At 30.0% G+C, this 13,732-nt stretch overlaps 4 protein-coding genes across 8 annotated transcripts in view; 2 read left to right on the top strand and 2 right to left on the bottom strand.

The window, feature by feature from the left end:
- LOC126917050 (monocarboxylate transporter 10) overlaps positions 1 to 13,732 on the bottom strand; it is a 192,285-nt gene that overhangs the window by 168,936 nt on the left and 9,617 nt on the right. The window lies entirely within an intron of this gene.
- On the top strand, positions 46 to 3,211 carry LOC126917047 (E3 UFM1-protein ligase 1 homolog). The gene is made up of 5 exons (XM_050723434.1): positions 46 to 265; positions 530 to 1,107; positions 1,192 to 1,338; positions 1,429 to 2,787; positions 2,881 to 3,211. The coding sequence occupies exons 1-5, from the start codon at positions 186 to 188 to the stop codon at positions 3,021 to 3,023; spliced, it is 2,307 nt and encodes a 768-aa protein (XP_050579391.1). The 5' UTR covers positions 46 to 185; the 3' UTR covers positions 3,024 to 3,211.
- LOC126917091 (transmembrane protein 170A) lies at positions 3,209 to 4,799 on the bottom strand. 2 transcript variants are annotated; one of them, XM_050723553.1, is made up of 4 exons: positions 4,478 to 4,799; positions 4,057 to 4,240; positions 3,857 to 3,962; positions 3,209 to 3,652 (listed from the first exon to the last, which is right to left on the bottom strand). In XM_050723553.1, the coding sequence occupies exons 2-4, from the start codon at positions 4,154 to 4,156 to the stop codon at positions 3,457 to 3,459; spliced, it is 402 nt and encodes a 133-aa protein (XP_050579510.1). In that variant the 5' UTR covers positions 4,157 to 4,240; positions 4,478 to 4,799; the 3' UTR covers positions 3,209 to 3,456. The 2 variants fall into 2 exon arrangements, with proteins under 2 accessions (XP_050579510.1, XP_050579508.1); XM_050723551.1 differs by having other exon boundaries at positions 4,057 to 4,161; positions 4,478 to 4,793.
- Positions 7,699 to 13,720, top strand: LOC126917080 (neural/ectodermal development factor IMP-L2). Of its 4 annotated transcripts, none has more exons than XM_050723528.1 (7): positions 7,699 to 7,803; positions 11,158 to 11,358; positions 11,643 to 11,704; positions 11,773 to 11,857; positions 11,947 to 12,136; positions 12,546 to 12,859; positions 12,980 to 13,720. In XM_050723528.1, exons 1-7 carry the CDS (start codon positions 7,801 to 7,803, stop codon positions 13,010 to 13,012), a joined length of 888 nt encoding a protein of 295 aa, XP_050579485.1. In that variant the 5' UTR covers positions 7,699 to 7,800; the 3' UTR covers positions 13,013 to 13,720. The 4 variants fall into 4 exon arrangements, with proteins under 4 accessions (XP_050579485.1, XP_050579486.1, XP_050579484.1 ...); XM_050723529.1 differs by lacking the exon at positions 7,699 to 7,803 and adding an exon at positions 8,588 to 8,751; XM_050723527.1 differs by lacking the exon at positions 7,699 to 7,803 and adding an exon at positions 10,255 to 10,358.

Genomic DNA, 13,732 nt, shown 5'->3' with positions numbered 1-13,732 from the left:
TATAACAAAAATTTCAAATTTTTTAAATTAATTTAACTTACGCTGTATTGCTCTCAATTTACACTAGATGTCACAATAAAATATGAAATTGACATGTATTAGTACTTCTATCAATTGTGTGATCAATGTTAAAGTTATCAAGTGTTTAATTGTACAACCTGGCAATTTAATTACAAGTATTTAAAATGAGTACTGTAGACTGGGATGAAATTAAAAGACTAGCAGCTGATTTTCAGAAAGCTCAACTAAGTTCTACACTACAAAAGTATGATTTATTTTTATGAAACATGAATATCTCTATTTTTTCACTACTCATACATTATTAGCGATATTTACTACAGAGTAATTTTAAACAGCTGTAGGATGCAATTAAATTGAATTTCTGATATAACTCAGAAATATAATAAACTTTCACACATCTAATTTTATCTAATCTATTTCAAGAAATTGATTAAAACTAATATATTCATTTTATTGTATTTTTTATTTTGTATATATCTCTCTATAATACTTTTAATATTCTACATAGATTATCAGAACGTAATTGTGTGGAAATTGTAACGAAGCTAATAAAGAGTAAATTATTAGAAGTAATATTCACCAATGATGGTAAAGAATATGTTACACCTCAACATCTTGGCAAGGAAATTAAAGATGAATTATACATTCATGGTGGAAGAATCAACATGGTTGATTTATCACAAATCCTCAATGTTAATTTGTCTCAAGTATCCAAAGTAGCAAATGATTTAGAAAAACATAACAAAGGATTAAAGATAATACTTGGACAGCTTATTGATAAAACTTATATAAACAAAATTGCAGAAGAAATCAATGACAGATTAATCCAACATGGGATTATCAATGTGTCAGAATTGACAATACATTATGACTTACCAGCTGATTTCTTACAATCAGTAATTGAAAAAGAATTAGGAAGAAACATATATGGTAAGCAAGATCCCCAAGATTCTAAAGTCTTTTATACAGAAAGTTTTATAGCTAGAAATAAAGCAAAAATAAGAGGAGCCTTATGTGCAATTACAAAGCCTACACCGCTATCAGCAATCTTGGGACAATGTTCTGTTTCAGAAAGAATATTCTTTTGTAAGTACATGTAATATCAGTATATATACCTGAAATATACTAATATATGATATAATTTAATATCTCTATATTTCTAATTTATAGCAATCCTAGATAACTTACAAGAAATGAAACAAATTCCTGGTGTAGTAGCAGGAAAACAAGGAACAAATAGTCTATATATACCAACTATATATTCTAAAAGTCAAAATGAATGGTTAAATAATTTTTATAAACAAAATGGTTATTTAGGTTTGTATTATATTTTGTTATGAAATAATGTTGATGATAAAATAATAGCGAGTATAAAATATAATGTTTTATACAAATATGATTTTTCAGAATATGATGCACTTACTCGTCTTGGGATATCAGATCCGCCAAATTTTGTAAAGCGTCATTTTCCAAATGAAGATTTAGTCTTCTTAGATTCTGTTGCGGTAGGTGCAAATATTAGAGATCAAATAGATTCAAACATTGAAGAAGCTATTGCAACTGAATCTTTTGTTGATATAAGTCCTCTTTTACCATCTGTATTTTCTGATAAAGATATGGAAATGCTTCTTAAAATCGCGAAGAATAAAATAAATATGTATAATACGTACGTATTTGCGAAAACTGTAGTAATATCTGATGCATTCTTACAATCTTTAATTAAGTCTTTTGAGCCATTGGCAGATGCAAAGGCTAGAGAAGCAGTAGCTAGTGGACAATGGTTCCAAACGATAGCAGAGAATAGGATTAAATCCAAATCAGCAGACTTAATATTTGAAAATAAAGGAAATAAAAAAGAAGATCGTCGGAAGAAAGCTGCAACCGGCAAAGCGGGTGGTGGTATGCAAGGGCGAGAAACAAAAACAAAATCTACTAAAAAAAAGTATCTACAAGGAAAAAATCGCGATCCTGAATCCGACGATGAAAATATAAAAGTCCCATCAACTAAAATTGGACTTAAAATAGTATCTTTGGAAGATATTAAAAATGAAATTGCAAAAGATGATAATTTAGCAATAATTGATGACCTGGTAGACGAATTAGCATCATACTTGGAACAAAAAATAAACAATTATGCTATATCTATTGCAGAACAGTTAGCACAAAACAATAAAACTACAAATTTAAGTGAAATTGAAGAACGTTTAAATGTTCTAGTAACAAACATTAAAATATTTGACAAAGGTATTAAGCAAATAGATAAAGCAGATCAAGCTGCTTTAACAAAGTACTTACTAAAATCTCTTGGTACTGATTTTGTCAACGAGATATTTAAATTAGCTGCACAGCAATGTATGCTCCAATTCCCTGATAATATTACCACTGAAACAAGGCAAAAAATGCTACTTGATTTGCCAGAGGATGTGAAAGAACCCTTAACTAATATACACAAATCTATTGCTGGAAATTCCATAGATGATTTCTTGAATTTTATAGATGCAGCGATGGCGATTTGCTGTTTAGTGTTAAAAAAATATGATAAAAAGAAAGAAAGACCATTTATCTTGGGCCACAAAGAAGCCTTATTAGAAGAGCTTAATGCAACACAAGATCCTGCATTAGCACTACATTTAGTCACAAGTATATTATTTATTGCAGCAACACAAAGTGTATTACATATGTCTGGAAGACATGTAGCAACAGTTCTTTCATTTCTTCAAAAACAATTGCAACTTTCAACGATGGAAATATTATTTAAATACCATGGTATGAAATATTTAGTGACTTTTATCAATTTACCTTTAACATTTACAACATTAATGTATATTTATTTGTGCAATACTTATACTTATATTACAGATATGGTGCTGAAAAGTTTAACTTCTTCAGATGAAGAAGTAAAACTTAATACTCAGAAGGAATTAGAAGCTGGGTTGGTAGAAATTAAAAATATTGCAAATAATTATAAACAACATTTAAAAGGTGATAAACTACAAGAATAGAGAATAAATACACGTAATTATATGTAAATATAAATATTATTAATTTGTATAAAAATGTATTCAAGAGTTTTATACTATATTTTGCACTGAATTGCAACAAATTGAAAAAAAATATAAAATAATTGGAATTTTATTAAAAAGATTGTTCATTTTTATATAAGTAATAAATAATATTCTTTAATATCTTACTTTGAAAATCTTATAATTATTTTAAACCTAGTTTTTAATACATCTGTACAATATTATACAATTATATATGTACAAAGTTTATTACTCTATTATCTATTGCTAATACTATATAATTACTATTACTAATACTAATAGAATACTATTCATTTGTTTTCAAATCTTAAAACTCCTTGTTATATGTTATATCCAACATTCCTGAATAACAATGTCTTGTGCACCATTCATTTACAAACTTTGATTCACATTACAAAGTTGCTAATATCCTTGTGAATCCAACACATCCTGCTACAACAGTCTGACCAATACCCCAAAATAATGCATATAATGGTGGCAGTGGATATCGAGATGCTCTGTATACAAAAGCAACGGCAGCAGAACTAAGAACTCCTGATGTTAATGGCAATAATATACCCATTATTATAATCAGCAATGGGAAGAATCTTTAAATGAAAATTTACTAAGTTATTTTATATTCTAAATGCATTATACATATAAAAAAAATTTAACATTTTTTTATATTTGGCACTTAGTATCTGATTTGTTAACTAATATGGTTTCTAATATAAATATCAGTATAATATATTATCCACTACATTATAAATTTCTTTATATTACTAGAATATAATTAATAAATATATACCTACTTTCCATATTTATGTTGTCTTAATGTAGCAAAACAAATAGCACCAGCTATAGTGTGAACAAAAACGGAAGAAAATAGAGCCCATAAGAATATTTGATACCACATTTCTGCAAAAGTTATAGAGACCAAAAACGACATTTGAATTTAGAAGAAATTTAAAATATTTAGAAAAACTAATTATTTTTATGAATATTTACATACCAGCAAATGAAGTTAAAGGTGTATAAAAAACATTGCCAGTGTTAATATTTCTTAAATTAACTGGTGGTCGCAAAACAGAACTATCTGTTTGTGCTTCCATTGTAACTGTTTTAGAAATATTTTAAGATATACTTTTTATATCAGCATTAAGAAAAGTTATAACTTCAGTAATATGCATTTGTAACTATAATTGAACACATTTTTATGAAAGAACATTTTATACATGACAATCAAATCAACATCTAAGAAAAATATTCTTAAACTCCGCAATGGTGTAAAATACTCTGTATGATGTAAGTAAATTTTTTAAATTTTATTTTATACTTTTAAATACATTAAAATTCAAGATTCTTTCTTAAAAAAAATTGTATAATTTACTATGAAATAAAAACAAAATATTGAGAAATCTATTTTAACTTACATCTTCATCATAAATTGTTTTTGTGCATTATACGTCACATAAATACATACATTTCCATGTTGTTAAATTACTTTTGCATTTAATAGCAAACGTTATACACGTTTAATGTCATTTCTCGCGTAATCTATTTTAACATTTTTTTAATAATTATCAGCATAATAACAGTTTGAACTTATTATATCTTACAAAGAAAGGCAAACACAAAGTATATAGAACTATCAGCGCACTCTTTTGAATTTATGTGAAACCAATATCATAAAATCAATATCATAGATCAACAAAAATTAAGTAAGAAATTCTAGAGATGGAACTATTTTTTATATAATATGCAAATTATGACGATTTTAAATATAACAATTAATTCGTTTCCTTGTAAAATCCTTCCCACCATAGAATCTAAAATGTTTAAGATGCGTTTACACAATACATTAAACTATCATGGACATGGGAACATTCCTATTCTTATTGTCATTCCTATTCCACGTTCCTACATCCATGCAAACTACAAATGACAAATACTCCTCAGTAGGATCGCTAGGGAATTTAAAATTAATATATGTAAACAAAATTTGACAGCGTTAGTTAAATTAAAAAAAAAGCAAAAGTAACAAAAGTTTCAAGTAATAATAAGATAATATACAGAACATGACCAATAGATCAGCATCTTCAGCATCTTTTTATGAACCTCCCTTTCAATATAAAGAAGAAGACGTTACGTTACTTTATCAAAACATAAGAATGGTTAGAGGTTATATTTATGAATAAAAATAAAATTTTGTATACAGAAATTGTTTTATCGTATTTCTTATCACACCTTTATTAGAATAAGATAAATATTTATTATTTAATTTCATAGAAAATATAATTAGGAATATTTTTCTTTAAACAAACTGCAATGTATTACAATATGTTATATAGTAATTCATTCTTCTTAATTTGCAGGTTTTGCAAGATGTATTGAAAGGGATAAACGAAGTTGATATAAATTTGAAAAATATAGAAGAAGATATCGTTAGTACGGCTAAATTATTAAACGCAATTGAAATAGAATCAACGTCAAAAGAAAAGTAATTTGTTATTCCAATGTTAAATAATGTAAAAATAAATAAATCAGCATAATTACAATTTCTATGCATCTATAATACATATATGAAATATCCAAACCTATTTTTTTTTCCTAAAAATTTAATTGCAGTAATTTTTTTATGAATATTTAAATATCTTATATATATGACTAATTAAAATTATTTCTCTTAAAATAGCACATCGCAATAGTTCGATGATACTATCACTTCTTTTTGGTCATCCTTGACGATAAAATATCCACTGATTGTAATTCGCGATTTCAGATTATCGCAGTAGGTAATCAAATTGATCAAACGTGAACTAATGAAAATAATGGCCGGAAACCGAAATATATATGATCAATTGAGAAAGATATGATACATATTATATCAAAATAAATCTTTTCAATACAAATTATAATCATTTTATTTTCTAATTTTCTGCGATTAAATTAAGTATACTTTTTTCAGTAAAAGAAATTATATTTTTTTACCGTTCCTTATCTTCTATTCTTCTATTTATTTTAAGTTAAAGTGATGTTATGCGTTTCTTTTCATATTATAAGAGTATAATATTTTTATACACATTTTCTTACTTAAATTTAAATTAATACATAATTTCGTAGGATCTATAAAATATAAGAAGTATAAATATTTATACTTCTTATATTTTATTATATATAAGAATATAAGAAGAATATAAGAAGTATAAATATTTATACGTAGGATCTATAAAATATAAGAAGTATAAATATTTATACTTCTTTAATTAAAATATAAGAAGTATAAATATTTATACTTCTTATATTTTATAGATCCTACGTATAAATATTTATACTTCTTATATTCTTCTATAGATAAATATTTATACCTCTTATATTCTATAGATCCTACGAAATTATATATATATAATATAATAATAATAATAATCATATATATAAATATATATATATGACATTTACGATAATTTTTTATTTTTCAACTTGAAGTAATTTATTCTATATATTTACATTTTTCCTGCAGTATATAATAGATAGATATAACATATTAAGAAGTAAATGAAATTCTACTAAATTACACTTATGTAAACAAAGATTGTATACATATTTGTATACATATTTGTATACATGCATATTTGTATACATATTTGTGTACATATTAAAATTTTTCGTAACAGCTTAGTCCCGAAAATTTTCAATTCTAATCTTCTTTTAAATTGTTTATATTACGTACTAAATTATATGTGTATATAAACATGATATAACACCACGCCATAAGAAATGTTTTAACTAAGCCCCCTCCTATTCATGAGATGCCGACATGCTATCTGTTCGAAGAATTCGGTTTACGAAGAACCGAAGGATACAAAGTGATACATTTTTACCATTAGGTTTCGTATAGGTAAGGATATATAACATATAAATATAAAATCACTGGTTACATACCGAAATCATATAATCTTGTAAAATTAAAAATAAATTTATAAACTTATGAATGAGAAAATAAAAAAGATGTTCAAAGCTAATTATTAGCAATGTTACAAACACATTAAACAAAAACTAACTTATTCTTTTATGTAAATAAGTAAACCCATTAGAAAAGGTTCAGAAGTCGCTTAACGACTTGGAAAAGAAGCAGATGATTTAGAGCTTACAATCCATCGGCAATAAGTCATTGGCGTCGACAATTCAATAAGATCAATTCGTTTTACGATATTCTATCAATTAATCAGAGACCCATACAATTATTCGTCATAGCTCATTCACAGTAGTTCACGTGTTTTAACATTAACTCAACATGCCGACAAATTGAAGGGTACCAGTACAAAAGTTTCGATAGTATTTCGTACCATTTGGATCCGACCGAGAAGAAGCTAGTTGGGGGTAATTATGAACGCCTCGTTCTTGATACGATCAGTTTCAATAAAAGTAATTATCGCAGTGGCTGTTTCGAAGTAAAAATCGATGATGACCATAGATGAGGGTGGAAGTAAATTGTACGACTATTACCTACGCGTGTACAAACGAGACGCGCGGGTAATGAATTCAATTGTTTGACATGTTGGTACCCTCCCTACTCTTCGCTGTCTCGTCCAATCAGGTATAAGCGAGGGCGTTCATTGCCATATTCGAAATATATAAATGTGTCAATATCTGTTCCACTACGCTCAGTCAGTATTTTTATTCGTCGCTGCCAAACTGTCGATTAAATAGTAAACCTTGAATCGTTTTCAAACTTCAAGAGAAATTTAACGAAGTAATGGTAAGTTTGACTTTTCTAACGTGGATCCTCGATTGGTCAGTTTTATAGCCACCTTTTTACCCTCTTTTACGCTGTTTCGCGCCGTTACACGAGTGACAGACTACTATAAAAGTAGAAATTATCGACTAGTTTCTCGGACTGTCAGTGAACCATAGTTAATGCTAACACTTTTTGTCAGATTATAATAGTTGATCTTCACCAGTTCCTTCGTACGTTGTTTATTCTTTTGAAGAGGAAAGAGAAATTCTTTAGTGAAATCTGATAATCATTTAGGTTTATTCTTTCATTTAATTTTTTGTTTAAGAACATGACTTGAATAAACACAATTTCTGACCAACACAATATACCTTGAAGAGAGGACAAAAGAATGCGACAGAGTGAAAGAGAATTGTCTTTGCCTTCCGTTTCTTCCTTTTTTACTTTTTGGACAAGAATATAATATATTTTTACAAACATATGGAAAAAGAAAAAAGAAAAACGAAATGAACTGGAAGAAAAGAATTTCTTTCTGTTTCATTTGATTTTATTTTATTTTCTTTTTTTTTAATATCTAACATATTTTTATGCATATAATTAAAAAAAAAAAAAAAAAGATACAGACAGGAACAAAATAGGAGAAAAGGACGAAAGTTTTTATTCATTTCGTGATTGGTGTTTCACACTGCATATTTCCTTATCGCAGTTTACGGGCTAGCTAATATCATATCTAGATTACGATACGTTAAAGGGCTCCGCGGAAAGAGGGCGCGAGATAGGGAAGATGCGAAGATTGTATAAGAAGTTGCATCATTCGGTTCGAAACCTCCTCCCGTGATGTGCGCTCCTAGAAAGCATCTCCGGCGCGAGTATCTTTATCAAAAGTTCTATCTCATAGCAGTACCAGATTCGATATTCCTACGGACTTTATCTACCTGTGACAATTATCCATCGTGATTCATAAGTTCCAAGGTAAGAAAAAGGAAAGAAATTTTTTAAACGGAATACACATATACATCGATTTAAAAATTTCCGAGCTAAAGCACGTGTAAATAGATTCTATGTGAAAAAGTGAGAAGTACGAGATATATGTAGATAAACTTTATATAAATAGGACAGATAACTGTAAGGCAAATTCTTATAGAAAGGAAGATTTCTGATTAAAATATAGATTTTACAGTTTATATTTCTCAGTCCCTTGAAAGTAGATAACACATGGAGAACTGAATTCTATTTTTAATTACATATATCTTAATAAACAAATTTTCCAACAACTTTCCCAATTTTTAATAGGTCAGTCTATTTTATCTTTTTTTTTCCGCATCAAATTATTTGACACTTTTCGATTAATTTCATCATGACGTTCTCGAGGAAATTTAAAAATGTCTAAATACTGGCTGATGATAACATCATCTACCTGTGGTCATATCAGTTTTTGATTACACTTCAACAACGTTAGCTATATATATATATATATCGTAATTTTTGACCGCAGAATTATACTAACGCAAAATAACTAATTGTTTTCATCATACAATCGAGCTTGAACTAAATATGAATTTAACTTACAATTTTCGATTATTATCAACTTTTTTCAGAATTTCAAATTACTTTAACATACAATCAATCGCACGAAGTAAAGTTAGAATTTTCAAACAGCATTCATAACATTAAATCCTATTTTCAAAAACATAAAACATTGAAATGTTCAATTATTCATATTTTAAGATATATTCTTTTTTTTTTGTTCTAACATAATCACGTTTAATTAATGTGTATTCATTAAATATTTCTAATAACATTGTTTATATAATATTCGTAACATTTTCTGCCTAAGTAACTAATTATTGTCTAAATAAGTTAAATAGGCCTTTCCATAGCCGGTTAAATATAATGTATATGGATCTGTTGCCCATTGAAACATCGAAGAAATTAAGTACCGATCCTCATTACGAAACTATAAAACCGTCGTAAACCTCGGAAGTTTTAGCCACTTTTAACTCTTCTCGGGACACGCTGCATGCAAGTGTTTCCAGTAAAAGAAGAAAGAGAAAAAATAAAATAAAAAAGAGAGACACACACGCTCACGCACACACCACGTCGCACCGTATCGTCTCCAGATTCTCCCTTATTTTTTTGCATCGCATGTGTGTTCATTAACGCTCGCGCGAATTCATTTCCAAACATCTTGTCTTGTTAACAGCCGAGTTACTTAATCTTCTTTAAACGGTACGCGTGACCTTCCTTCTTCCTCTCACAAAGACTGTCTGACTGAGTGACTGAGAGGAAGAAAAAGGGGAGAAACGCGGGACGAGAACACCAAAGATAAAATGATGCGGTAGCATCTAAATTTTGTTCGTGAACTTCGTGAGAACAACGTTCCGCCGAGGGAACGCCTCAAAGTCACGGTAAACGACGCGGCCAGCACGTACACGCCTCTAAAATCCTAACCGAACGTGTCGAAGTGGAGGAACCGTGAGAGATACAGATTTAAGTCGAAGCGAGAGATGTCATTCGGAAACCGTGCATTCCTTGTGCGACACGTTGTCAGTCTACCGTCAGAAGGATACGCGGCCAAGGTATCGAGCGTCTTGTCTTGTTTATATCACGGTAATAAAATACGGTAGATAAGGAAATCTCTTTAATTTGGTGATTTCGATGCTCACATTAACAAGCAAGCCATGCGACTGATCCGAGCGAACGGTTCCTCCGGCTATATCATAAATTTTATGTTAGTTTCGACACGAGATTGTTTCAAAATTGTCGCCACGTGATTCATCATTATCTGTACATCGTAATTTCGTTCATCGTTAGAGATATCTATTCGTACGACTACAATAGCAAGGGCATCGAATGAGTTGAGAAAAAGAACATTATGGAAGGGAAAGTGTGTTAAAACGATTAAGGATTAATCATAATATCATTAGCTTGTTATCAGCGAAATTATTAAACGAAACTAGCTAGTATTAATACGGGGTGCTATAAAGAGGAAAGCAGGAAAAAAGAAAGAATGGAATGTGTATTCTGGTTGTTATCGGAGATATTTAATTATCGTCGCGTCCTCAAGAGTTTAATTTCATTGTTGCCAATTGTGTTTATTCGTATCCTCGAAGGAAGGTCGAATGAATCGATATTATAAATCGCGCACCTAACCCGGCAATTAAATCCGCATTGTTATATTCAATCGGTCCAATTTCTGCGAAAGGAGCATGACGTTAGTGTTCTTCGGCTTCATTCTGATTCAATCATTGCACAATGTCCTTTCACATTCATCAAATTAGTTTCTTTCATGTAACATCGTTAGCCAGTAACATTGCCAATCATAATTGTCAATGATATATCGACTTTGCCTTTCACGGCCTCATTTTATGCTTTCAGATGCGATCTTGTTCAATACTGATTAATCTCGTTTGCGTTATCACCGTATCGTATACGGTTTCGGGACACCCTTTTTCATTCCTGCCACGGCATGCCGTTGAACGAGCTGCCGAACGTAGAAGCATAAACAGGCAAATGATAGAGCACAATTCCAATTTCCTAACACCATTGTCGGAATATGGGGCACGAAGTGAATCGAAGGTAATGTAAACATAATTCATTAATTTCCCTAGTATCTTGAGATAAATAAATAAACTTTCACGAATTTAGGAAATGGGACAAACCTAGGCAAAAGCAAAATTTGCAATAAGTATGATCACTCGACGCTGAATGTAACGAATATAAGATGACATTTAAATTGTTGTTCTATAAAAATTTAACTTTGAAAATATATTTGCGAAAAATGGGACTTTTTGTCCTAGGAATTAGGAAAATCTCAGTAGAAATAAATTCCAAAAGATAACATTCAACGTTTCGATTTTCAGCCCGTAGAGCCATGGACTAAAATCACACAGAATCCAGTAAACGGCATCGAGACCATTGTGGGGTAAATATCACACATCGAAAAGAATAGATGCGTAAATCGATAATACTGTATTTCTTCTGTTATTACAGAAGCAAGGTGGAATTGGAATGCAAAGCTAGCGGCAGTCCTCCACCAGAAATTCTCTGGTTTACAGGAAGCGGTAGCAACGAACAAGTAAGCAATTCGATCAAACACGATTCTTATATCATACGATCAAGAGAAAAGAAGAGAATATTAATTTCCGATATTGTCTTTTGTGATAGCTGATCGAATATGTGAAAACCAGTACGCATTCCTTGTACGATCCATCCGAAGAGTGGAAAGGAGTGGCCAGAATTAATTCGAAACTCGTGATAGAATGCGTTACTCCGGATGATGCTGGATTGATCTACTGTGCGTCGGTTTCTGCGAGAGAGGTGAAGATCTCCACTCCTACGGTGCTGCTGGTTAACAGTAAGTGGAATACAATTAACAATTAACTGTCAATCATCTGGAACTACATTAACATGAAGCTTTGACCAACTGTCACGCAAGCCTCTTATCTTTCATAATACATTCGTATATTTCACTAATGAGTGATTCATGAAACTCTTCGCCCTTTCTCTTCACTCTTTCCCATACATTATTTCGCCAATTGAATTCGACATCAAATAATTTGTCATTTTTTATATGATTATAATAATAAAACGATTTGATTTTCATCAAATGCCAACATCAATTTAATCGCATCAACTAATTTTCCAGATTTCTAATTATAAATTGTGATTCTTTCGTAAGAAGACTCAGCTGTAACATTCCAACATTGACGAAATCTCAAGCAGCACGAGACATAAAAATTTCTCATTCAACGATTTCTTTACAGACGAAGGTGGTACCAGTAACTGCAGTTCTGAAAGCGACCCAGTAATTACTCTTTACTCGCCTACTCTGGTAGCCACTATTGGAGCAACAGTTGTGTTGCCTTGCAGAGCAAGTGGAAAACCAACACCACAAATCACTTGGGTGGATAACTACAACATACCTCTAAGTCTGTCAACTAACTTGCGACACAGAGTATTGGACAACGGTGACCTAATAATAGAAGAACTTTTATGGGAAGACATGGGTGGCTACACTTGCCAAGCCAAGTCTGAAAATCGTCAACAAGTCATCAGCACGTTCCTCTACCCTTTACGTGTAAGTTTCTATAATTTTACCTAAATTTGATGATTTAGTATTTGGTTCGATTGATGACACAGAAAAAGTACTTTAAATTTATTTAAAGTAATTTAAATATATTTCGACTTTATTTTTCAGCCCGAAAAGGAAGTGGCTCGAACAATCAACTAAATAATTATTGGAAAACGAACCCAATCAATCCGATCTCTGGCTGTCATTATATTGTATGACATGCCAAATCTTCTCGCGCTAAATTTCGGTGTTCGTTAGCGTTCAAATAGTATTGTTTTTTTCAGTATAAGCACTATATATAGGATTATACATATTACGGTACTGAAGACATGACAATGCGTTTAAGAATCAACAACGCTACATTTAGTTAATATTGATTAAAATGCAGTCACTATTTTACTTAAAGTTTTATAATAGATTTTAAGGTGCCAAAGAGTTTTTGTATTTGATTATGGTAATGACGTTAGCAATTTTAAAATAGCGATCTTTTTTAAGCTATTGCAATATTTAATTATTGTTTATACTGCGACGACGTCTACGTTTCGTATTTAAACGAATTATTTATTTATTATATATGTACATTGGAAGTCGAGTCAATAGGCAGGCATAACGAAAGATACTTTGGTTAAAGCGAAGATTAATTACTAAATTCTAGAAAACTCGATGGAAAGGAAACGATGGTCGATCATTTGACATCGATTCTTATTTCGCTTATTGCATACTTATTAGTATTAATTAGTAATTTTTACTTGTTTTCATTATTTTAGTCACTTATTCGTATGAAATTATCATAATCTATTGTCTATTGTGAACTGCTATATTTTTATGTATAAATAAGTGTATTTCATTTCGTACAATGTTTATAAATTTGTGTTATAT

Source organism: Bombus affinis, chromosome 6 (genome assembly GCF_024516045.1).
Source record: "Bombus affinis isolate iyBomAffi1 chromosome 6, iyBomAffi1.2, whole genome shotgun sequence".
Classification (NCBI taxonomy): domain Eukaryota; kingdom Metazoa; phylum Arthropoda; class Insecta; order Hymenoptera; family Apidae; genus Bombus; species Bombus affinis.
The sequence above is the reverse complement of the archived record's forward strand: the minus strand, read 5'-3'. Positions and strand labels throughout refer to the sequence as shown.